The sequence below is a fragment of the Parasteatoda tepidariorum genome, chromosome 1, assembly GCF_982258835.1.
Source record: "Parasteatoda tepidariorum strain Cologne lab strain chromosome 1, Ptep-v5.0, whole genome shotgun sequence".
Taxonomy (NCBI): domain Eukaryota; kingdom Metazoa; phylum Arthropoda; class Arachnida; order Araneae; family Theridiidae; genus Parasteatoda; species Parasteatoda tepidariorum.
Genome location: NC_141755.1, coordinates 128046769 through 128072946, shown reverse-complemented (window position 1 = coordinate 128072946; position 26178 = coordinate 128046769). Strand labels below are relative to the sequence as shown.

The window sequence follows — 26178 nt, the reverse complement described above, 5'->3', positions numbered from 1 at the left end:
ATTCTTTTTTTCTATGTAAATTAAGCAAACATTGTATATACAATCGCACAAAATCTGTGCGCAGCCCCACTAAACAATAATAAAACTCTCAAACAAAACGTGGCAAACTTCCAATCACAGCAGATTTTTTTCTTTCTTTTTGCTCTTGGTCGAGTAAAAACGTAATAATAAAAAACGCACCGACAAATTCTGCAACGGCCAAGTTCCTCATATTTGTTATATGTACATATTCCCGAGGATATATAAACATATGAACGTCTGTATACTGTTACGTAAAAATATTTACTTTTCATGTCAAAGAAACGTACTATTAAAATAGCTCACCTGAATAAGATAATAAATTATGAGAATGGGAAGCGTTACGAGTAAAAACCAAGGCGTCTGCATGCTGATAACCACTATTGTTGATAAGACTTGAAGGAAACAGACCAGCCACGACCTTATTGTTTGGGGAATGGTTACGTCAACTGTATCCACATCTTTACCAAATCGGTTCACAATCCTTCCCAGTGGAGTTGTATCAAAAAAAGACATGGGTGATTTCAGAACATTAATTAAAATATTGTTATGAAGAGATGTTGCAGCAAGAAGTGTCCCATAAGCACAGGCAATCGTCCCAACAAACACAAAAACGGCTGCAATAAAAAAAATACAGATTAATTAACTAACCCATTGGCAGAATTTTGTTTGCACTATCTGCGACAAAAGAAAACTAATATCTTTCTGCAAGACATTTTCAATAATAACAAATATATATGTTACTTAGTATTTAAAATAACAAAAGCACTGTGTTTACAACAAAAAGTATATATATATTTTTTAATTGAACGTGTCATAGTTTTTTATTCTAATATTATGGGTGATATTCTCGCATTTTATGATGGGAGGGGGAATGTACAAATTAATTCCTCCTTCACATTTTGTAAATAACCATCACAATAAAAAAATAACTAGAAATCATGAATATAATGAATCTGACTCCTCAAATGCGCGCTTCATTTCGAGATTAGGTTGTTGTAATAAATAATATCGTATAAAAAATATTAAATTGAAAAACTATGGAGAAATCAATGGCAATAACTGTCAAAAATTTGATAAAATCATTGCCTTAAAAATTAAATATACTCAAATGCATGATTCGAATTTTCCATATTGTTTGAAATATATCGGAATATTTAAAATCCACTTGAAAATCAATATCAATTACTGCCAAAAATACAATTCAAACATAACATCGATTTACGATACTCATATCATATTAAAAATCAATTTGATCTAATTGTAGCCAAGTAAAAATGGGAGCAAATATATCACATTGATTAAATGTTTCTTCTGCCATAAAATTGCAACTCATTAAAACAGAAGTTTGAAAAAAGTAAGAGAAAATACCATTTTTTCCAATCTTCTAAATGTTTTGGAATTACTTTTAAGATTACCAATTTGTATTTACCTCAGTCATTCATTAATTCTAGCCAAAAAATTGCTGTTTCAAAATCCTTTATCCCAGAACCCATTCATTTGAATAGTTGCTTAATTCAAAAACGAAACTATTATCAAACTTTTTTTTTTTTGGTTCTGGAATAAATTTGAGTCTTAATTTTTCAGGACTTAGCTTAAAACATTTCAATAAAAAAATTTTAACATAGTCATAGTAATAAGTTTGCTCCCTTGCCATTAACAGACATGTGATTGGTAGAAAAAGAAATTATCTTAAATTTTTTTCTCAATGCGTAATTTTGTTTTTAATTTAACTTTCTTCTGAGTACATAGAAGATATTTAAAAGACTTATATGCACAATATGACCTTTTTATCCACTAAAGTAACATTTACAAAATTTAAGAATTTTTCAGAGAGAAAATTAAAGGGAGAAAGAATTTTTTTCAATCTAATAATAAGATGGAAACACGGATATATAATGGTATAGAGTGTGTTAAAAAAGATTACTGAAATACATGGTTTCAGATTTCTGTGGAGCAATATCATATTAAAAATTAATTTAATCTAATTGAAGCTAATTAAAAAAGGAGGCAAATATTCCACTGATTAAATAAAAACTGGAAATATTTAACAAAATTGCTACGTATTAGAAAATAAAATTCTATCACAGTTAAAATTCTGGTGGGGGAGTACTGTAGTGTATCTACCACTACAAAAATATAATTCCATTTCAATAGTACACAAGACATCTTAACTCTATTCTAGAGTGGGGTAATTTTTCATAGACGAAGGTAGACATTGTCGATAACAACTCTCCCCACTAATGATAAATTCCCTCCCCTAATGCCACCAATATTTATAAAACCTACCGCTGCTTAGTTACCACAAAATTTGACATATTTGTAGGGGGCAGAGTTGACAACTATGCCAACTTTCATCTATCAAAGGGTACTTCAAGATTGATTCAAGTTAGCACGTCTTATATACTAGTGACTTGACATTTAATTTTCGTAGTGGTAATTACGCCACAATACTCCCCTACCAGAATTTTATCAGGGATAGAATTCGATGAACGGATACTACTAGTTGCTGTACTTGTGAAAGACCGGGAAAGCTTGATTTAAAGTCACCGGGTTTTTCAGTGCTGAATATGAAAGGTTTATTAACTTCACGATTGTAGTCGCTCCTGTGTTGCCTTTAGCAGTCGAATGCATGCAGGCTGACATTGTGTATGATCGAGACGAGACTGAGCAGCAACAGCGTGAGGAGGTGGATAATGTTGCAGTCACTAGTAGCAAGGCAACTGTTCAATGTGGACTACCCATCGAATTAGGCGTTACCAGATCGAAGCGGGCGTTACTGCGTGTTCAAATCACGTCCGAAGGTCACCAATGTGGGGGGGGGGCGGAGTTAACGACTATGCCAACTTTCATCTATCAAAGGGTACCTCAAGATTGATTCAAGTTAGCATGTCTTATATACTAGTGAATTGATGTTTAATTTTCGTAGTGGTAATTATGCCACATATTCAACAAAGTAAAAAACAGGGTTTTTGTATGAAACTTAAAGCGATAAAAACTGAATATTATTGACAGATGTCTAACCTCTCTGAAACCACCTGTCACTATGAAACATTCATAACAGCCAGAGTTATCTTTTGAAAACGGACCGAGCTAATTTGTACTCCCAATATTATTATTGTATTTATTGTAAGTTATCAGCAGATGGAATTCATGGGTGAGAAAATAACTTCCCATCACAGTGTTTTCATCATAGAAAAAAAAATGGGTGAGAATTTCTCACCCTTTCTCAAAAACAGGGTGAGATTTCAGAAAGTTAAGTGAGATTTCTAAAAACTGAAAAAATACAAATAGACTTAAAAAATTTCTTTCATTATAATACATTTTTAACGTCTTCTATTTTTTAAAGCATTGAATATTCTTGCTGCATCATCATAGAAGATTTTGCCTTTACTAGGTATTTGTCCATCTTACATTAGTGCATAAAAAATTTGAACGTCTTACATGAAAAAACCTTACCTGCGGTAAACACGTGGTTGCAGAGAAATGTGTTCTGAAAGGGGTTCCGTGGTTCGGAGAAGTTGTGTTCTGTTGCTCGAAAAAGTTCTGAACAATCCTGGTAAATAGGGAATCTAGATAACGGGGCAAATGTTGAAAATAATGAAAGATCCAGGAAGAAAAGTGAAATGGATTTTATTCTAATTGGCGTAATTCGAAGTTTTTTCCAAAATGCGAGAAATTCGCGAATTTTGAAATTGATTTATAGAATGCGCGAATTTCTCGCGGTAATCATTTTTTAATGTGAGAAAAGAAAAAAATATGCGAGATTCTCGCGTTCTCGCGCTGTAGTGAAAACACTGCATCAACAATTAATGAAGTTCTTTTCTTTCTACTTTTTACAGTTATAGATTTTAGAAGAAGAAGAAAAGATACATACTCTGTCCAAGACCAAACATTCCATAAATGGTCAATCTAAAATCACGTTGATGGAGGCCTTCAGTTCCATTCCGTTCTGGATCTTTTCCCCATTCACTCAACCAGATGTTGGCACCCACAGAGAACACTTGCCATAGAATGAAACCAACCAGAATAAGAACAATCCATATGTAGCCAATAGACTTTATATATTCTATGTAGACTGACAATTTAACCTAAGAAACAATTAAAAAAATTAATAAAAATTAAATGATAATTAGACATCAAATAAAGATAAACAAAGGTAACTGATGCAACGAAAAAAATTAAACAAATATCGGTTTTCGGATACGTCAAAATTCAAGGATATTTTGAACTCTTCCTATTTAAATATTGCTAGCCAAGAAGTTGAAAAAATAATAATTTCTCCAAAGTGAGAAGAAAAGGTAAAATAATTAAATAATTTATGGTTTTATTAAAATAAACCAGCAAATAATAAAAAATCACCAGCTTTAAGAAATGATTAGCATTTTTTATCTAAAGGGGAAGCCAAAAGGTACCATTTTAAAGTCCCGTGACAAAATGGCAGCATTGTCTTGCAGAGAGATTTTTACTTTGGGAAGTAAAACATTTTGGTTTTCTTTTCTGCAGAAATTTTCATAAGATTTTCTTCAAAATTATATTCAAAAGATGCCTCTCTCTCTCACACTCGGGGGGTGTAGGAAAAAATGCATATGATTTTTCTATGCTCAAGAGAATAATGAAAAATAAAGAGTAATGAAGAACAATATTTGGTTGTATTTCTTTGTGCAGTAATTACTATTGATTGCCACATAGTTTCCTAAATCCCATATTTTTAATACGATATTATTTATTACAATATTTGAATCTCAAAATGAAAACAAGCATTTCGTAACCCCTTTTTGAAGAGTCCGATTAGAGTGATTTCTTTTTTTCGATAATTACAACTAGGGATTTCACAATTAATGTGATGAAGATGTACAAAGTGGGGAAAAAAAGGGAAATAATTTATGTGTTTCCCCCTACAAAATGCCAGAATATCGCTATTACAATAAAAAAATATTACATATTCAATTAAAAAAATTATTTTATTTTTTCTGGAAATTTCCTCTTTTATTTGAAGTTGACGCCTTTGTTACTTTAAATTATAATAACATGTATTCCTCATTACGAAAAGTATCTAACAGAAAGATATTACTACAGAAGAGGTAATCCTGCAGAAAGCCCACAAAAATTCTGCTATAGCGTTTTAAAGTAGCCACCAATTTAGTGTAGTACTTTTGGTCACCTTCTAGCTTTAGCTTCTTTAAAGTGGTAAAGTAATAATTTTTTAAAACCTAATCTTCTTGAAATTTAAATTAAGGAAAACCGATTTGGATGACGCTAAAAATTTCCTTTAAGGTTCACTATATAAATATAAAGAAACTTACCAAAAATCTAAACATTAATAACTGTTTGAATATCTTTAAAAAATTATTGATTGCAGAATTGCATTGGCAGAATTTTGAGAGAAAAAAATTTATGGATAATCTACAATACTGCATACTTTATATATCAAATTCTGATTGAATGATTCCTTATATTTCGCATGAATCGAAAGATAATCCAAACTAAAGAAAATATCCATCATCAGTCAACAGGGTTGCCGCACAAAAAAGTGAACAAAATAATTGCTTTTTGTAGCCTAAGACTTGAAAATTGTTGCTGAAAACTGTGAAAATAGTTGCCGAAAGAACAAAAATTCACCAAAAATATGACTAAAATTTTATTAAATGACTTGATTGTCATATAACCATGATCCCTTTAGCCACGTTGGTGGCAAATATGATAATTTTCATATAAACGTTAGTGTTCTAGCACTAAAGTTTTATATAAAAAAATTAAACATATTTGCAGAAAATTAAATAATTTAAATTACTGGAATTCAAATTCATTAAAAAAAAAACTTTCCTTAAGAAAAACATACTTTTTCTAAATAATTTCATTTTTAACAATTGATTTAGCAAATATATTATACATATAGTATATACACACATTGTCAAGTGATTACTCAATTTCGAAATTCATGTATCGTAATTTGGTATTAAAAAATTGGGTTTTTTTAAATCATGCAGAATTTCGTAGCAATAACCATTGAAAAGACAATCGAGGAACAAGATAGACTTACAAAGGAATTTGTGCGAACTGAGGGCATTAAAAAGTTGTAACTCAAATTATTGAAATTTTGAAAATTTTATTTTTTAAGAAAAAAAAAACATTGTGTTCAGAAGCCCTCGCAGGCTGCACGGTTTTAACACAATTTGTGCTAAATAAAACAGCTCTATGAGTACAGAAATCCCCCAATAGTCTCCTCTTCGTGAAAATAGTTGCTGTTTTAGCCTTTTCAGAGAAAAAAAGTTTTGCCATAATCAATCGCCTCAAGCAGAAAATAGTTGCATTTTAGTTGCCTTTGGCAACCCTGTTAAAAATTGAAAGGAAAAAATGAAAAGAATTAAAAGCATATTTAGAATTTCCCCTCCATCTCTTAACAGTTGAATTTGCACTTCGTTCAATGGATTCAGTAAGGTGGATTTGTGAAATTGATATTGATACAATGGATTAATCCATTTTTGTGCAACTCAGACTTAGTTCTCTCAGATCAATCTAGAAACTTTGATGGCAGTAACAATCACACTAGTTTCTCGCATTACTTGATTGTGGTTCTGTGCTACATTCAAATTACTCGTTTCACATTTTTTAGTTCATTTTGCTTGCTTATTTTTACAGTATTTATTTTCATATGAATTGATAAAGTTTTATGTAATTCTTTTGTTAGTCATTTCAAGAAATCATTTCAAATTGGGGGTCTCATAACTTGTGTCCTCCAGATCAAAGGATGCAGCTGTCCGAATTATTTCACAAGAGCAGTATAATTTTTTCTCCTTTCTTTGCAAGATGACAGTAGAGAGATTAAGTTATTTTACTACTAAAGAATCAAACATATTTTTGGTTACGGATAAGGCAAAAAATTAGCATGTTTTAAAAATGGTGTAAAAAAATTTTCTTGCAAATTAAAACAGAAAAAAAATTTTTTTTTTTAATTTAGAAAAAGTAGTGTCCAGTTTGAAGACATAGAAAATAACGTTTCGGGACATATATGACTGTCTGCGTCCGGTTACGGGAGCGTCAGCTTTGCGGAGAATGTACAAAATGGTTTATTCATAGAAGATTCTTGGGATTTAAAAATATGTTCATATTGAGAGGCATCCGTTTTGCAGTAGTGTCCATAACAGGTTTCACTGTATTTATAATCATGTAAAAAAATTATTAATAACTTAACTTTGGAATAATGAAACTTAAAGGCCTTACTTTTGTGACATCAAATGTTTCCGGTGTAAAAGTAAATATTAACTGCTTTTATTTAAACAACTTCATTTGTAAAGTACTCCTACAAAAAAGATTTACAGTATTTCCTTTCATATTTTTTCTTGTGTTGTCTCTCTTTCTTTGAGCCGCGTTAAGTGCATATATAAAAATAAAACTTTATTAATATGCAACAAGAAGCAATCGTAGATTATATCGGATAACTTTGTCAAACGCTCAAAAATAATTTAGGAATTTTTGCAGACACATATTTGATACAATTTGTAGCAAATAATCAAATAAAAAGTATCAGTAATTGATAATTTGTTGTATCAATTCGTACTTGATATTGAAAAAGTTGGTACTTACTCCATCACTAGTTCACAAGCTCCCATAAATACAGAAAAAAAAAGTTTTTAACTTTTGAAATATTTTGGAGAAACTTTAACAAAGTTTTGTGAAGATGCATAAATTAAGCTTTATTTGCCAGAACTGCATTTTAAAAACATTTTAATTAAGTCAAATTGAATTCAGAAGACATATGACTAAGGGCCAGAATGACAGACAGACACATAACACAGACAAATAAACAGACACATAACGCGCAATAAAAAATAGCTTCTTTTAGATGGCCTCTTTTCTTGACCTGACCTTTTACTGTTACCCATTGCATTTATTTGTTTATTTTATTTCTTCATTTATTTTTTTATGTATATTTTTTGCAGTTATTAGTCAGTGATTTCTCACAAATTATAGGTAAGAAAAGAGCTTCCTATCAACATAATGAAGTTACATCTCACAGTCTTTTATATTCTCTCCAATGTGCTATCATTTTATACCATAAAAGTTTTATAAAAAAAATTTCAATCACCATTGTATTATTTCAGTTTACTATCACTCGATAAATTTTCACAATTAAAATGATGCATATTATTGTAACATAAGTTTATAGTTTGTCTAAAGTAAGAACTCCCCTAGCCATTCGTCTGGACCAGTGGCGGTGACTATGGTAAAGAGGTGCAACTATTTCAAGTAGGGGTGTGGGGTCATTGTTTCAGACAGATTTAGGCCCAGGTCAGCGACAGATAGGGAATCTTTTTCCTCTGCATATTGAGTTAGCCCTTGAGTAAACAGAAGCTACCTTCCCTGAAATGCGCTATTCTTGTTTTCATAGCAACAGGCGGCTTCAGACTTCGCAGTAGGGGGGGTTCTTACCGTAGACAAACTATACATTGGTTTCTCACAAGAGATCAAGTATAAATTACCTCTCCAGTTTCCGCTGCCTCTACTTGTATCAACTTTGCCCCAGCAACGGTCAGTGATGCAGACTTCTCTTTAGACATGGAATGATCGTCAGATTTGCTGATAGATATCGAACGTTCAGATCGACTGATGGAGGCCGCTCGCCTTTCGGGTGATTTATTAATTGACAAGGAAGATCGTCTGTCATCCAGTTCTAAGCCATGATGTCCACTTTCCTCTTCTGGAATATCACTTCTTTCAGACAAACTCCTAAAATTATGAAAAAAATAACGCTCTAAGAAGTTAGGTAATTCCAGAGGCAAATTTACGAGAAAGCGTGTAACGGGGGGAACTGAAATGTTTTATAAGATACCAGAATTTCCCGAGTTTGTACAATATGCAAATCGAGATCCGATCGAGACCGCGCTGGCTCAGGGGACAGAGTGCTCGCCTTCCGCCGAGGTGAAACGCGTTCGAATCAAAGCGATGGTGGGTCGACACGAATTCTGCATCCGGCTCGAACTGATGTAAAATATCCTCAGTGGATCATGGGAATCTTGGAAAGTTATAATAAAGACATTTTTTCTAACAAAAATAAAAAGCTAACTACCGTATGGTAAAAGCTTACTTAAAGTATGGTAAAGTTACTTAAAATAATCTATACGCATACTATTAGTTGAATGAATACAGTGGTGTATACGTACAACTGTTCTATCGATTTCAAAATATTCTTAAATAATTCTATTAGGTACCACATTATACCTTTGCATAAGCAAAGAATGGTTTGAGTGGGTTTAATTGCCCAAAAAAAAAATAGGATCATACTGCACAAAAGAATGCCTTTTAATTAAAAATTTTGAAAAGAAAACTATAATATTACATAAATACACAAGTTTAAAAAAAAATATTTGGTGCTATAAAATACGTATGTTGCACATAAAAACAAAAGCAAGGATAGCAAATGAAACAGAAGGATAAGCGAAGTAAGTAAACTTATTGAAGGACTCATTGTAAATAATAGCTTATTAGCCACTAAACTATAAAAAAAATAAGCTCAGTGGCACGACAGCTCATAGAGGGTCAAGGCCTACTGTACCCATCTCAGTTTTCTTGACCTTGGGCTCTGCGGTGCAGAAGCAGATGTTCTGGTTAGGTGGTAAGCAGAGTGCGGAAAACCCAGTGTTTAGTTCCCAAACATGCTTGGTACTCATTTATCGACCCACTAAAGGGATGAAAGGCTGGGTCGACCTGGCCCGGTCCGAGGATCGAACCCAGGACCTGTAGCACGGGAGTGAGGAACACTACCACTCAGCCACCGGGTGCCGCTTATTAGTCACTATTAAGATTATATTGCGCAATGTAATAAAATATTTATAATCTCAATTTAGTTACAAATTTTGATCAGATTAAATAAATCAAATTTAGTAATAATATTCATATTGAAAACCATCTCAACAACTAAAAGAAACACTTAACTTTCATTTAGTAGTGGCTTAAAATGGGACTAATTATTGTATAATATTTGGGAGACACAAGATGTAAAGTAAAAAATACACTCTGAATAACTTTCGTTTTAATCATCAGATCTTTACGGTTTACATGTCAATCATAATGGTTAGAGAGAGTGACCTTCAACTTGCTAATCAATAGTGCTAACAGGCTTTATAGTGGCTCAAAATAAAAAACAGGAATACATTTTACAAAAAAAAGTCAAGTCCTTTTTTTGTACAATACAGAAGCACAAGACAATTTTTAAAAAAGGAATCAATCGGTGATTTGAAAATTATGTTTTGTGCAGAATATTTCTTTAATTCTCTACAACATCAAAAAAATATGAGCAACAATCAACGTTTTCAAATAAATAATTAAGTTGATCAGAAATGACTTTAAAAAAAGGGTGCGATTTCACAAATACTTATGTACGATGAAAAATCTTGGAATATGACTTTTCTGGACTTTATGGAAATAGATTCCTCAATATAAAGATAGATCAAAATAAAATAAAACAAAAACAGATCATTATGGTAGTTACTTTTATGCAGCAATTGAAAAGTATATAATCTACATACTAAAGAATAAATATATACAAAGTTACACCAATGATAAGAAAATGCACTGCTTATACATCATAATCTATAAATCAAGATCATCAAAAGAAAAAGAAATAAAACATTCACTTTAAAAGTACTTTCAAATTTGCAATAAATGAAATGTATAAAAAATGTAAAACAATGCTTTCAATGCAATTTGATGGACAAAAAAAATTACTGCTCAAAAATGTTAATCAGTTTACATTTAACAATTTCGAATTAACAATCAATCTCCCCCTTAAGAATGACGGGAACATCCACCTAAATTTGAAACATTTTCCTCCTCTCAATTTCCACAAACAACAAAAATACATGGAAATTTTTAACTATACCTGATCTATTTCAATGAGATTTCCTGTTAGAAATATTTCATTAAACATTATTTTAAGAAGACAAAATCCACATCGTAAAAAGGAATTAAAAAAAAACACTTAGTAAATATAGACTTATGCAGAGAAAGTGGTGATGTGTTAAAAATTATATTAACCAATTCCATTCAGGTTGTTGAGCCCAAATTTAATGCAATTTTTTTTTCCAAACGTGCTTGTCTTATTATGCAAATTTTGAGTAGAAGATATAATGAATATAGTCGAAAAGAACACTCTTCACTAAAAACAGAAATCTGAAAAATCACCCCCTCTCCAAAAAAATTATTTTTTTAAATCTAACCAGTCACCAAAAACAATACCTATTTTTTTTTTTTAACTAATCCACAAGTTGTAAATACACTTATCTTATTTTTTTTTTTTTTTTTTTTTTTTTAAGTTGTAAAGAGCATTGATGGAAAATTGGGCTGGAAAAAAATCCCTCACCCAAAAAAATTTTAAGAATCATGCCCCTACCCCCACATATTAAAAAATTATACTTAATAATTTAAAAAAATTATTTCAAAATCTAATTTACAGTTTTTAAACTACAAAACTGAATTAAATATTTTTAAAAAATATTTAATTCAATTGTAAATACACTTATCTTATTTGGTTTTTTTTTAAGTTGTAAAGAGCATTAATGATATAAATTGGGCTGGAAAAAAATCCCTCACCCAAAAAAATTTTAAGAATCATGCCCCTACCCCCACATATTAAAAAATTATACTTAATAGTTAAAAAAAAATATTTCAAAATCTAATTTACAGTTTTTAAACTACAAAACTGAATTAAATATTTTTAAAAAATATATCCCTCCCAAATAGCTATTTAGACCTGCTCTCTTTCATACCCTTGGCACCCTGGCAATCAATCGTATAAAGAAAATAAATTTAGACAGCAAAAATTCTGAATTTCTTTTTTATAAGATGACTGAAACAAGATTATAAGTCTAAAAGAGGAATAATTAGAGTACTGTCTCTAAAATTGATCTATCGAACGTTTGAAATCTTTAAGAAGTGTTAAGGTTACCATTATTCCATAAAATAAAAAGATGATACAAGCATTCAGCAACAATTAGTCAATTACCCCCAGATTTAAGGATTGACTGCAGTCTGAAAATACAGTGGAATACTTCTTACTTTATTATTTCATAGTTTTAGATAATGAAAACTAAAAAATTTAATTTGAAACAAAAATTATGCAAAATTAAAGACATTGAGGGGGGAAAAATAATTTGCCACTCAGGTGGACGACGGGCATCACAGCCAATTCTTTAAAAAAAGTTTAAAAAAACTATGCACACACAAGATTGTCTATTACAATAACATAAGGAAATGCCTATAAAAACATAACATATTATGTTACGTTCCTGAAACAACATAAGTAATGAGAGATCATTTCAAATTATGATACACTAACTCCTATTCATCAGAAAAACTTGTTGAATTGCCTTTTTTGAAGTACTAGTTTTCAGCTGTTTTGACACTTGAGAAGTTCAGTTTTTCTTATCTCTTGTCTAATGAAAGTAATTTTTCAAAAACTCAGATGATTTTTGTTTTTTAAAATTGCATGCTCAGCAAAATTTATAAGTTTTGAATGAAAAAACAAAAATAAGAATATCAGGATGAAAAGTTAAAAATAAAGACACAATATTTTGTTATCGAGAAAATCAGCAGGGGTGGATGTGAGCAATATTTTCAAAACATGAAATTCTAAATAAATTATATGCAGCATAATTTAAATGGATAATTATGCATAAGTTTACTAATATGTCTAATCACATTTATTATTACACCTGAAAAAATATTTACAAATGAAAGAGATGCCAAGTATAAACTCTAGTTCTAATACTTCAAAATAAAATATGCAAGAAATTTTATACATAAATGTGATTGATTATTTCTTGAAATTTCTGAACCTCGGGCTTCCGAAAACTTTCAGATCGTGGCTAAATCTAGAAATCCGGATTATTTCCGGAGCATAATCATCTCTGTTTATAGAATCATACACAAAAATATTTGCCAAAATTTTTAGATTCTTGACTATAAAAATTACGAGGGGGACTGCAATCTGGAAAATAGGGTCTCGATGAAAACAACATACAATTAGGCAGCCTAGTGTGCCTGATCAGAGTCAATTTAAATTAAGGTATCAAATACTTGCCTCATCAGTTCCCGGACTTTAGGATCCACCTCTTCAAAATCATCTGCTTGGTTACCATATTGAATCAAGAAATCAGCAAAAGGTCCCTTACGTTCCATCAGTTCAAAAAATGACCCATGTTCTGCGATAGAACCATCTTTCATTACAAAAATGTAATCCACTTGAGGCAGGTATGTCAATGAATGAGTCACCAAAATTCTAGTCTGTAAATAAATAAAAAAACATTTCATAGAATCTTTAAAGAAGACCTATTTTAAAAAGAATACAAATAGAATTTGAAATTATTAATTTGAAGAAGTTTTCAGTCATTTTTCAACTTCTTTTGTCAAATTAATCAAGTTCATTAGAAATGCAGGGTGCATAGTCAAATCTCTCAACAAAAAACAAACACCTTTTAAGCACTATATACCATGATCATGATAAAATAACTAGATTCTGACAAAGAACTCTTATTTTGATTATGTTATGTATATATATATATATATATATATATATATATATATATATATATATATATATATATATATATATATATATATATATATATATATATATATATATATAAAGAGAGTGGAATGATAACACATAGCCAATCACAGAAGACTTCAGGTTAGTAACGCACAAAACAGTCAATCAAAATAGAGAACGCATGTATGTGAAAAGGTAATAATTTTCAATAATGCTGTCAAAAAATACAAAATACAAACTGACCTCAAATAAAACTCAGAGGACTTCAAATAATTAAGAAAACTCTACAATTACGTTTATAAAAAGGAAGATTTATTAACTTAACAACAAAATTATAACATCGCCATTCAAAAAAAAAAAATAAATAAATAAACAAATCTCACACTTGTTACGTAAAGCTATAAAAAGACCGAACAATTATTTATGCAAACGATTATATATGATTATTAATAATTTTAAGTGGCAATGTAAAAAGATAGTTGTTCCAAAGTTTTATAATAAAATGTTTGCTTTGATAGAATGCAGTTATTTATTTTATAATTCGAATATATTTTAATAGCTTTGATTAATTGGGTAGAGTTATTGGAAGCACGAAACAACACTCTCTCTCAAAAAACTATTTACATTCCAAATTATCAAAATATATTGATCAGAGTTTACTTTAAAATACTTTTATCTTTTATAAAAAATGGATCGCCGTGAATATTTTAGACGATATCGACAGCGGTTTAGAGCTGAACATGATTTAGCTGCACAAAATTAACTGGAAAATAATCGTAGTGCTATCAATATGCGATGGCGGAATGCGCGGCGAAGGAACGTTGAAAAGTCAAGACGTTTAAATGAAAACGAATACCTTGGTGTACTTACGAATACTTCTGATTGAAACAAAAAGTGGACAGTATTGAAGTTAATTGAGCAATTAGAATCAACTTATTAATATTACATGTTTTAATTTGTTTGTAATTTTTGTAAGTTTTTTTTTCATCAGGTTTTAATTGTTTTTAGTTTAAAATTTAAATTACTGGGGGGGGGAGATAAAGCACAATATAGGGAGCGTTCGGCATCCTATAAGATCAACAATGATTTGAGTTAGGCTCTACCACGCGTGCTTTGGATACGGAGATTAATCTCCGGCTAATGCCCTATAGTAATGTGTTAAATAATATTGCTTCCTCGCTTTATATAAGTTTATAATATTGTTTGTATAAAAATTGCTTTATATAAGTTTATAATGTTGATAAGTTCCTCTGACATTTTACAATCCTATCATATTCTCTCTATGTGATGTTGGTGCAAAAAAATTGCCAGCTTATCTCCGGCAAAATGACTAAGTTTGTTCGCGAAGCGAACGAAAATGTAATTGTGTAGCAATTATTGGGGGTTGGCGAGCGGTAGTGAGCAGGGGGCGGTGCCCTCTAGTGCGTATATATATATATATATATATATATACATACACACAGGGTTCTTCATAATTCCCTCCGCCTGTAAACACCAATTTTCTTTACTACAACTGGCTTCAGTGGTACATGCTACTGCCATCTACAGGTAACTGCTTAAATTAAAACTTTAATACTTTCGGAATAATTTCATATGTTCTTTTTTGCCATATTCGTCTTCGTTTTTTTACTATAACGCTTCGAAACCCCAGAGGGAATTATTATTAACCCTGTATATGTATATGTATATATAAATATATATATATAAATATATATATATATATATAAATATATATATATATATATAAATATATATATATATATATAAATATATATATATATATATAAATATATATATATATATATATATATATATATATATATATATATATATATATATATATATATATATATATATAAATATATATATATATATAAATATATATATATATATATATATATATATATATATATATATATATATATATATATATATATATATATATATATATATAATTTTTCAATGTATAATATAATCAATAAACATTTTTATTTTAGGATTTTCTTTCATACTATGCAATAAATTTAGTTGTGTTTAGAAACCTTTTTTGATAAATATGAAGTGTGTTCAATAATCACAGTCATCAAAGTCAATATTCACAGAATTTTAAGAACATGAATTACTACATATTTTTCTGCAACAAACCTCTCCAGCACTAATATATCTTTCTGCAAGAAACATTTAATAATAATTAATATACATATTATTAATTAAATTTAAAGCAGCAGAAACGTTGTACTTACTAAGAAAAGCCTATTTGGAAATAATAAAATTGCATGTATTTTTTTAAAATGAATGTGTAATATTTTTTTTATTCTAATATCATGGGCGATATTCTCACATTTTGTAAGCGAAAAACACACTCATTATTTCTTTTTTGGCAGTTGATAAATCATCATCACATAAAAAAAAATGATAAAAAAAAATTCTTAAAATCAGTGAAAGGAAAAAAAAAAAAACAATTTTTTTTTCCTTTTCCCAAAGGGGAATTAAAAAAAATTCACGAGCATTCCGTCCCCTTTGATGTGTGAAAAAGGTATCTCTTATATATTATGTATCTGAGTATAATTGTGGAGGGAAAAAAATCTTTCAAACATTTCTACAGGAAAGAAATTTTGTGCTTCAATATTTTTTATTCTATTCAAATAAGAATCGAAAAATTAAGAACACTTTGTTTCCTTCCGATGCACGAAAAAAGCATCTTAAATATAATATTAGAGAAAAAAATTTTTTAAATTTTTGCAGAAAAGAATACCAAAATTTCTTCCTTTCTAAAAAACGCTACAGAGTTTTTTATGCAAGAACTCTGTAACGTTCTGCAACAATGTTGCAGTAATTCTGCCACGAGGATGGTATGATTATGGCAATGAACATTGTGCACAAGCCCCCTTTACTTCCTAAACTAGCTGGTACCCCTCTATCTGAAGCTAGGTATCCATGTATCATAACAACACTGGTTGATAGTGATTTTGTTAAAAGGATGAACATAGTGATTTCTCAAGCACTTTTCTATAACCCCTCTAAAATAAACCACAAAAGTTGACAACCATTCTTAGATTATTTTTTTTACTTTAGTTCAAGGATAATAAATGCAATTAATTTCTTCTTACTGTGAAAAATCATCAGAACTTCTTAGTTAAATTAGAGCTGAGAACATTGAAGAACAGTTTCTTTATTCCATCCACTTTTTAAAGCTCTAGGACAGGGATGGCGAACCAATGGCACGCGACACAATATTTTGGGCACGCCACCGATCACAATTGTTATTGCACTATGAATTGCCATTACACAAATATCGCACACTATGAAGCATATGTAACAATTGAAGTAAAATTCACAAAAAACAAACAAAATAATAAACAATTATTAATAAAAAAATTAACAATTAATTCTAAAAGAACAATTAATAACCATAAAAAACAAGCTAACAATAAATAACAAGCAAAAAAATTAACAGTCCTGCTTAAACTAATATCTTACAACCTAATACAAGTTATTTGTCATTTAATCTGCAATAACAGAAGTCCCACTGATGCTACTTTAAGTTGAATTACGCGTATAACTGAGACATTGCAAAATGTATTTTCTTTTCAATGTAAATAAAGAGTTTTGAGTTGATAGTATTTAGTATTATTATTTTCTCAATAATCATGAAGTCAAAATTATTTGACGGCACGTCTGTGATTTCATTAAACAATTTTTTAGAAAAAATGGCACGTTGGTGTATAAAGGTTCGCCACCCCTGCTCTAGGATGTAACATGTCCTTAAAAAGTATGCTATTTCTAGAATTAGATTTGGTTTTTTACCCTGTGCTGTGAAAGATGAACATGAGGAGCAATTCCCCCAAGATATTGCAAACTATAAATGGTGCTTTCAAGGAAAGCGCTTTTCTATAGTCGCAGACTCAAATATTTATTTTCTTTAAGCAATTTACTTAAAATTTGTAATTAATTTGATTTATTTAATAGCAAACATTTAAGGCCATGATAGCCTGGTTGGTAGGGCACTGGGCCCATGTCCTAGAGTTCGTGGGTTCGATCCCTGCAGGCGAAGACTCCTCGCGTAGTATATAATGACTGACGCACATTAAATCTGTCGAGTCGCAAAGTTCTCCATGTTCCCATAACAAATCAATACCTCTGGGGGTACTGATCCAGGAGTTGCCTCGTTTTCGAGATTTGTTCAAAATGACAAGGCTACGGAGTTGAACGTTAGTAGTCGTAAACCCGAAATTGGATCGGCTGTTCGACGACGGATATATAATATAAAATAAACTCAAACATTTAATTAAGATTAAATATAACAGTCCCTTTTGCATATCAGGGGTGATTGTGAGCCCAACTCAAAAATCCTGAAAATTTCTTGATTAAAATCATTAATGATGCATTTCAAAAAATTTTTGTCTTTATAAACTTAAATCATTGATATTTTCAAAACATGAAATTCTAAATAAGTTATATGCAGCAAAATTTAAATGAATAATTCTGTATAAGTTCACTTTTATCTCTTATCACACTTATTATTCTACCAGAAAAAATATTTACGATCCGGTTAGCAAAAAATCCAGAAATCCAGATTTTTTCTGGAGCACAATCATCCTCGGCATGTAGGATTGCTTTACAAATTTTCTTTTAAACAAAAAATAGCAATAAAAGAATAAAAACATTTTTGATTTTTTTGCATAACAGTTGGAATAATAAATCTTTAATTATTGGTTTAATATGTGATTATTTTGTTAATTTTTTTTTTTTTAAAGGGTTTCTTTAACAGAAGAGTGATTCATTGAGAAAACATAAATAAACAAATGAAAACCTTTTTCTTGAGGAGTCCTTCTGGACCAATAACTTTTTCAAATATGTGTTTTCCAACGTGAGAATCCACAGCTGAAAGAGGATCGTCCAGTAGATAAATGTCAGCTCCAGAGTAAACAGCTCTGGCTATGCTCACGCGCTGCTTCTGACCTCCGCTCAAATTGATACCCTGAAAACACACAATATCTTTTTGAATGCATTGTGTTCGAACATTCAATGAAGAAACATAAAGTTAGGAATAGATTAAGTGTTGATATGTTTAGTGTTAATAGCATCTTCTGGAAAACTAGACTCCAATGTGCGTTATGCGTTTGTTCATGTCTCTTCTAATTTATTTTCAGTTTTTAACACAGCATTAGAAATTGGCTCATTGTAAAAAAAGAAATTTAAGCTTTGGGCCAATTCTTTACAGTGGTTAAAATTCTTGAAAATACCATTCACTCCCCCCCCCCAAAAAGGACTTAAATTAATTTCAAGCAATATGCTAAATGAATTTATTTTTATAAATCAATCTCTATACCAAAAATATTTTAACATAACATTACTAGAACAAAATGACTTAATAATAGTTTAATTAATCTTAAATTTAAGAAATGTTAAGTTTGCTTTTATTACTGTAAGAGCAGAAATACTTGAAAAAATGGCATATATATTTTTGTTCGAATTCTTATTAGTTAATGTTAACCATTTTGAATATTATGGAAAATATCACAACAGTTTTATCACACTTATATGACAGGTTATAATATCATAACTCAATATTGGTCTGCAAATGACAAACATTCATTCTATTATATTACTAAATTTTGAACTTTACAAAATTGAAATGTGTTCTTTTGGATTCTGAGCTGAAATTAATTTTTTTGGCTAAACAGTGACGATCTGCAAACACAAAACATTTATAAATGTTTTATTTTAATACCTTTTCTCCAATTTCAGTATGGATTCCTCCAGGAAGAATTTCCAAGTCAGGTTTGAGACCACAGCATTCAATGACTTCTTCAAAAATCCTTTTCGAAAGAGGTTTTGAAAATAGAACATTGTTTTGAAGAGTAGAATTTTGAATCCACGGCTGCTGGGAAACGTATGCAATGCTGCCCTAAATGAATAAAAGAAGGTTACAAAATCATTATCAAATGATATAAAAATTTAAATTGTTGGAAAAATATCTTGGTAGAAATTTTACCACTATATTGGATTCTAAAATTGCATGAATATGAATTGTGATATTGCATTTTTAAATCGTGTGAATACGAATAGCGATGTACGATTTTTAAACCACGTAAATACCAATCGCAATGTACAACTTTTAAATTAGGTAAATATGAAAATCCGGAGTAGCTGTTTCAAATATTCAAAATGGCAGAAATCTGCCAAACTAAAAGAATCAATTGGCGAATTTCTGCCCATTGGAGAAAGAATCAAATGCATGCAAGCGTCTCGTTATTAGCAAACTTTCTTTTAGAATTTTAGATTGAGTAATTCCGTGAAAATTTCGCCGGATTATAGGTTTTTGATAAGCAAAAGTTCGAGAACCAATGGTCTAAAGAACTGTGGAATACCGCGATATTCCCAGAAAAATCAGATACATTGATCCTAATTTTTAGACCGGAAAGATAATACCCAATACGATCACCCCATGTACCCTAAAAACTATAATGTCGGGATTGTTATTCAGAAATTAACTAGTTCAGTACAAAATAATACTACCTTTTAAGCTTGCAATTTAAACCTTTAAAAGAAAAAGAAAACAAAGTAAAAATATTCCACATAATTTTAACCCTAAATTAAATGAACTCCAAAATAAATGAATTTTAAAATGTAAATAAAATTTGATGATTCTTACATTAACTACCACTTTTCCATGAATTCGTTCCATTTCCCCTAAAATAGCTGAAAGTAAAGAGGACTTTCCAGAACCCACTTGACCCACAACTGCCACCAGAGATTTTTTCTGGACATTCATATTGATGTCCAACAAAATGGATTTGTTTTTACTTGCATCATCAGGATTTGAAATGTCCCAAGAAAATTCGCCACTTTGAATTTGGACAGCATTTCCTGCAAGAAAATAATAAATTTACGTATAATGTGCATCATAAAAAATATTATGTTTAGAGAGAACTAAAAATAAACAGATTTTAAAGTGATGTATACCTAAAACTAAATCACCCAAATCAAGACATTTTTGTCCCTATTCAAAAAACCAGCTTATTCTCAAACTATTGATCGTATAAAATAATTTTCAATTGTTCTCTATTAGTTAACTTTATGATGACTAAAAATTTCATAAAAAGTTCAAATGTCATAGATCTAAAAACAGAATATATATATATATATATGTGTGTGTGTGTAAAGTTAAAAATATAAAGGAATGCATGGAAAATTAATGAAAAAAGAAAAATTATTTAAATAAAAAAATATTTAAAATATTTTTAAAAAAAAATTTTATTCTATAAAAAAATTAAAGCCAGAAAAACAAAATAATGAAGAGATGTCATCAACTCACACGATTATATTCCCATAATTGAGTGCTTTAAAAAGGAACGAGATTTCATTATTTTGTTTTTTGGGCATTTTAATTATATATATATATATATACATACATATATATATATATATATACATATATATACATATATATATATACATATACATATATATACATATATATATATATATATATATATATATACATATACATATATATACATATATATACATATATATACATATATATATATATATATATATATACATATACATATATATATATATATACATATACATATATATATATATACATATACATATATATATACATATACATATACATATACATATATATATATATATACATATACATATATATATACATATACATATACATATACATATACATATATATACATATACATATACATATACATATATATATATATATATATATATATATATATAGCATAATAAATAAAAACAAAAAAACAGGAAGAAAATTAAGGTTATTATAAATTATATATATTAAGATATATATATATATATTACAAATTTAATATAAATAAACTAATTACTTGGAATTCTAATGTTTCTAGGAACATCTATTTAAATACCATCTTTAATGAAATGAATAGAATTAAAAGAATATGTAGTAATATTTATTTATCCAAAAAAAAAACAAATAGATAAACTCTTTCAAAATTTGGTCCCGCAGTGGACTGATCGTTAAGACACGGTTCCCAGCAGATCACCGAAGTCAAGCATCACTGGCTACGGTCAGTGTGCGGGTGGGTGACCACTTGGATCAGTCTGCGTAGGGACCGAGGGTGTGCGGTATTGGTACTCGTTAAACTGTGCTACAGTAAAGTGCTCGACTTCGCGCGCAGGTCGTCGGGCTACCGAAGCGGGGGTGCCATCCCCTCCGCAGAGGATCAAAATTGTGATGGCATGTCTTCGGATCCTCCTCCGGGATGTTTCCCAGACCGTCGCCAATAGCCCATTGTGCAGCTCTAGTGCGACGTAAATTAATAACAACAACAACTATCAAAATTTGATAAAGAACAATGGATACCCAATTAAAGTAATAAAATTCTATATAAAATCATTGAGTTAATCGTATATTATTGTAGATATATTTACTAAAAATTTTCTTTGTTAACTTATATAATTTTTTTCGTGTGCAAATCCGTGGCTAAAATTATTTAATAAAATATTTTTTTTTGATAATTAATATAATTTTTCCATGTGCAAATCTATTTCGGGCAAATCCACGGCTAAAATAATTTGCTAAAAAATTTCTTTGTTAATTTACATAATTTTTCCATGTGCAAATCCTCTTCGGGCAAATCCGTGGCTGAAATTATTTACGTAAAAAAATTTCTTTGTTAATTTATATAATTTTTCCATGTGTAAATCTGTGGCTAAAATTATGTGGAAAACAGGCAATTCGTGCTTCTTTCTCTTTTATATATTTTTTTTTTCTCAAATAAATATTTATTTTCTAAAATTATTTATTGTCAATTTCTTTAAATCATCTAGTATAATATTACCTTGCGCACATCTATTTTCGGGCCCATCCTTGGTAACTAACAAATCAAACGCACTTCAGTCATGCAGCAAGAACGCACTTTAATACAAAACTCTGCTAGTTATGCTTTTAGCTCAATTTACACTTTTGTTTTCAATTTTTGCAATCTGGCAACCTTGTTACGAAAATATTTTAAATCATTCTTGAAACAAATTTCCTGTTCATGTAAGTTCATTTGAATTTGCTACTCGCCTTATAGATTTCACTTCATGTTTTATTCTGTTCTTTCTTTATATTTTATTTTACGTGATATTTTCACTTATTGTGTTTTTACTTATTTCATTTGTAGCAATTTTTTTGAGTGCTTCTCACACTATTGTATTAATATATTTTGCTTTGGCTTTATTGAAGCGATATTGGAAAGCACTTCGGATATGATCATGTGAGCTGATGAAAAGATTATATCTTTTATTTTCCGGATTTTTTAAAAAAAATTTGTCCTTTTTTCCGGTTTTTTGCTATTTTTATTATTTTTCCTTTTTTTTCTCCCTTTTTTCATTGTTCTGTAATTTTACCCTTGTTTTCGCTGCATTTTGAACTTATATAGTAAGACTTTGTAGGGACTTTATTTTTAGACTATGCCAACCTTCATCTATCAAAAGGTACTTTGTGATAGAATTAAGTTAACATGTCTTATATACTAGTGAATTGGTATTCAATATTTATGGTGGTAGTCACACCACAACTCAAAATTATAATTATAATTACAGTTAAATTCATTTATTTTAATTGATAAACCAATCAATATTCCAAAAATCAATTAATGACTAAATGAAAGGGCACAAAATACATGAAAATATAAAATAAAATATATGATACATGAAATAAGCAAGAAAATACGGAATCGTTCAAGCAATTCTTATCCAAACATGTAATTGTCACTGAAGAACTGTCATTGAACACATTTAAATCTCATATACATTAATGAATAAAAAAAAATAATTATTGTACATACTTTGGTTAGAATCATAGGTGACATATTTTGTTAATTCTTCACAGTTCAAAAATTTATTGATTCTCTTCACAGAAACACTAACCTAAAGATTTTTTAAAAAAAACATGACTAAAAAAACATTTCAAGAGTACTTAATAAAGAAATTTGAGTACAATAAGAAATAAAAAATGCTTTAGAACAAGGTGTGGCATAACTTTCTTTTTCACTTATATCAAACAAGTACTATAGTTCATTCACCAGGAGTTGGCTCCGCCTTCATCACGTGGTATCCAACGATACTATTTCGCTATTTTTGAGAGAAGGATTTGAACAAGGCTAAACAAGGTTGCTATCTGGTGATCGTGTGACAAAAATATTTATTTCACAATCTTTATGTGCATTTTTCTAACATTAACTATTTCATAAATTTGATAACATTTCTTTCTTTTGAGTGAATAGTTTGTCTTTTTTGAGACATTTTGCTGCAATATATTTCAATAAATTAGTTAGAGTAACAAAAGGTATAATGGCAAATGATAAAGCAAAGTAAGTGACTGAACAAGAATTGACTATTTGGCGCGCATTAAGGGTTGTCTCAATTTCAAGCGTGGAGACATTTCATATCTCACCTCCTGCGCTGAAATTAACTCTTCGTCCGACGAGGTGGATTCAAGTGCCAACTCCTGGTGAACGAACTATAATAACAATTTAATTGTATCATGTAGGAACTCCAATGCTTTGTTCATAACCATGATCAAATACTACAAATAGAAATAAAATATAAAAAATATATATAAAATATAAATAATGATAAAAACTGTACTATTACATATTTTAAAACCTTGATCCCTTACCACAAATGTTTGTCTGTACTTTCAAATATAGTCAATACTTTTCTGTAAAACTGGGACATCCTCACTTGAAAAATACAAAATCCTGAATATTTTTTAAATTTATTTTTGCTATTACCATTTTTTACCATAACCATATTTACTATTACCATTTTGTTATTTTAATGATTATACCAAATGTTTACACTAAATAAATAATTTTACAATATGGATTTTCAAACTTTTCATCAGTCTTGATTATATTTTAACACAAAACGCAGAAAAAAAAATTTCTTTTACTCTTAACTCATTATTTAAAAGATAGATATTTGAAAACAATAGTTGAAACTATTTATTTTTTTCTAATGGAGAACAATAATACATTTTTATTAAAATTTAACATGCTTCAACAACTTGAATTGTATAAAATAATTTCATTAAATACAATCACGAACAAAAAATTATTTTTAAGAGTCATTTATAAAGCAATACAATAAGAAATATATAGAAATAAAGCATTCAATGCTACAAATCTGCACTTTCAAGAAAAAGCAAAAAGAAAATTGTGTCCATTGTGGAATAATTGTTTTAAATGCTTCCAAATAGTTAAGATTCTCTTCTTTAGGCAGTCTAGAAAATTACTCAGTATTACTTGATAAATCAAAAAAAATAATAATAACTTATTTTCGTAAAAATGCTACATAATCCTTTTTAACACAGACAGCTTCAAATATGATTATAAAGAATCAATAATGTCTTATAAATAAGGTAAAAAGTATTCTTTAAAACAGTAACTAAAAATGTGAATTTTAAATAGTATTTCCTCCCGCGGCAGAATCGTGGCAACACGGCGACATTGTCTCGGAACGTTACTGAGTTCTTGCAGAAGGATTTTTCGTTTGGGAAATAAAAAATTTTGCTTCTCTTTTCGGCAGAAATTTTTGAAAGATTTTATCTTTCCCTCAGAATTAAATTTAAAAGATGCCTTTCTCGCGCTTCAGAGTGGAGGGAAAAAATGCTTGTGACTTTTCTATTTGCACTGAAGAATAATGAAAAATAAACAATAATGAAGTCAAAAATTAGGTTTTCTTTTCTGTGGAAATTTTCCTTCATATTTTTCATGCAGTTATTACTACTGATTTCCACATAGCTTTTAATATCAGATATTATTTATCACAACAACTAAATCTTGAAATGAAAACATGCATTTAGTAGCCTCTTTTCAAAGAATCCGATTTGCATAATTTTTTTCATCTATCTTTTTTAACGGCAATTACTGCTATAGATTTTACGATTTTATAATGTGATGATGAATTTTAAAATGTGAAAAAGGAAATAATTAGTCCGTTATCTTTCTACAAAATGAGAGAATATCGCCCATATTAGAATTAAAAAAATATCATATTCAATTAAAAAAATTATTATATTTGATCCAATTTTTATTTATTTACTTAATTTAATTTTTTTGTTGAAGTTATAGTTTTTTTGAAGTTTGTATATTTGTTACTGTTAAATATCTTGCAGAAAGATATTAGTATTAAAAAGGTATGTCGCAGAAAGCTCAAAAAAATTCTGCCACAATGGTATTTCCACATAGTAATATAAACTGAAACTGTATGAATATATGATAACGAATCAGTGTCTTGAAATGGATAAAAAGCATTCTCTGAAATAGTAACTGTACATTCAAACCACGGAGAAAAAAATGTATAAAGCAATATAATTCACGAAATGAGTAAAAAGTGAACATTTTACGTACCATGACCATATTGGTTATGAGATGAGGCAACATGGTGAGAGGAAATCTCAATATGTTAAATAAAGATAATGAAACAAATGCAGTTTCTGGTTTAAGTACACTTTCATTGCTAACAAGAATGTAAGTAGTAAATGTACAAAGGGCAACCTGTAAAATATAAAAGACTCTAAATATTAAATATGCAGGCGGAGA

The 26178-nt window shown here is 29.3% G+C and overlaps 1 protein-coding gene across 9 annotated transcripts in view; it reads right to left on the bottom strand.

The window, feature by feature from the left end:
• Window positions 1-26178, bottom strand: part of LOC107436625 (multidrug resistance-associated protein 1) — a 158432-nt gene that overhangs the window by 26407 nt on the left and 105847 nt on the right. For all 9 annotated transcript variants that reach the window (XM_071178175.2, XM_071178172.2, XM_071178180.2 and 6 more), the window contains 9 exons: window positions 25987-26133; window positions 23419-23500; window positions 20226-20440; window positions 19302-19478; window positions 18381-18548; window positions 13100-13302; window positions 8502-8748; window positions 3896-4109; window positions 325-635 (listed from right to left, as the gene is read on the bottom strand). In XM_071178175.2, the coding sequence (XP_071034276.1) occupies window positions 325-635; window positions 3896-4109; window positions 8502-8748; window positions 13100-13302; window positions 18381-18548; window positions 19302-19478; window positions 20226-20440; window positions 23419-23500; window positions 25987-26133 (1764 nt within the window). The remainder of the gene's footprint in view (window positions 1-324; window positions 636-3895; window positions 4110-8501; window positions 8749-13099; window positions 13303-18380; window positions 18549-19301; window positions 19479-20225; window positions 20441-23418; window positions 23501-25986; window positions 26134-26178) is intronic.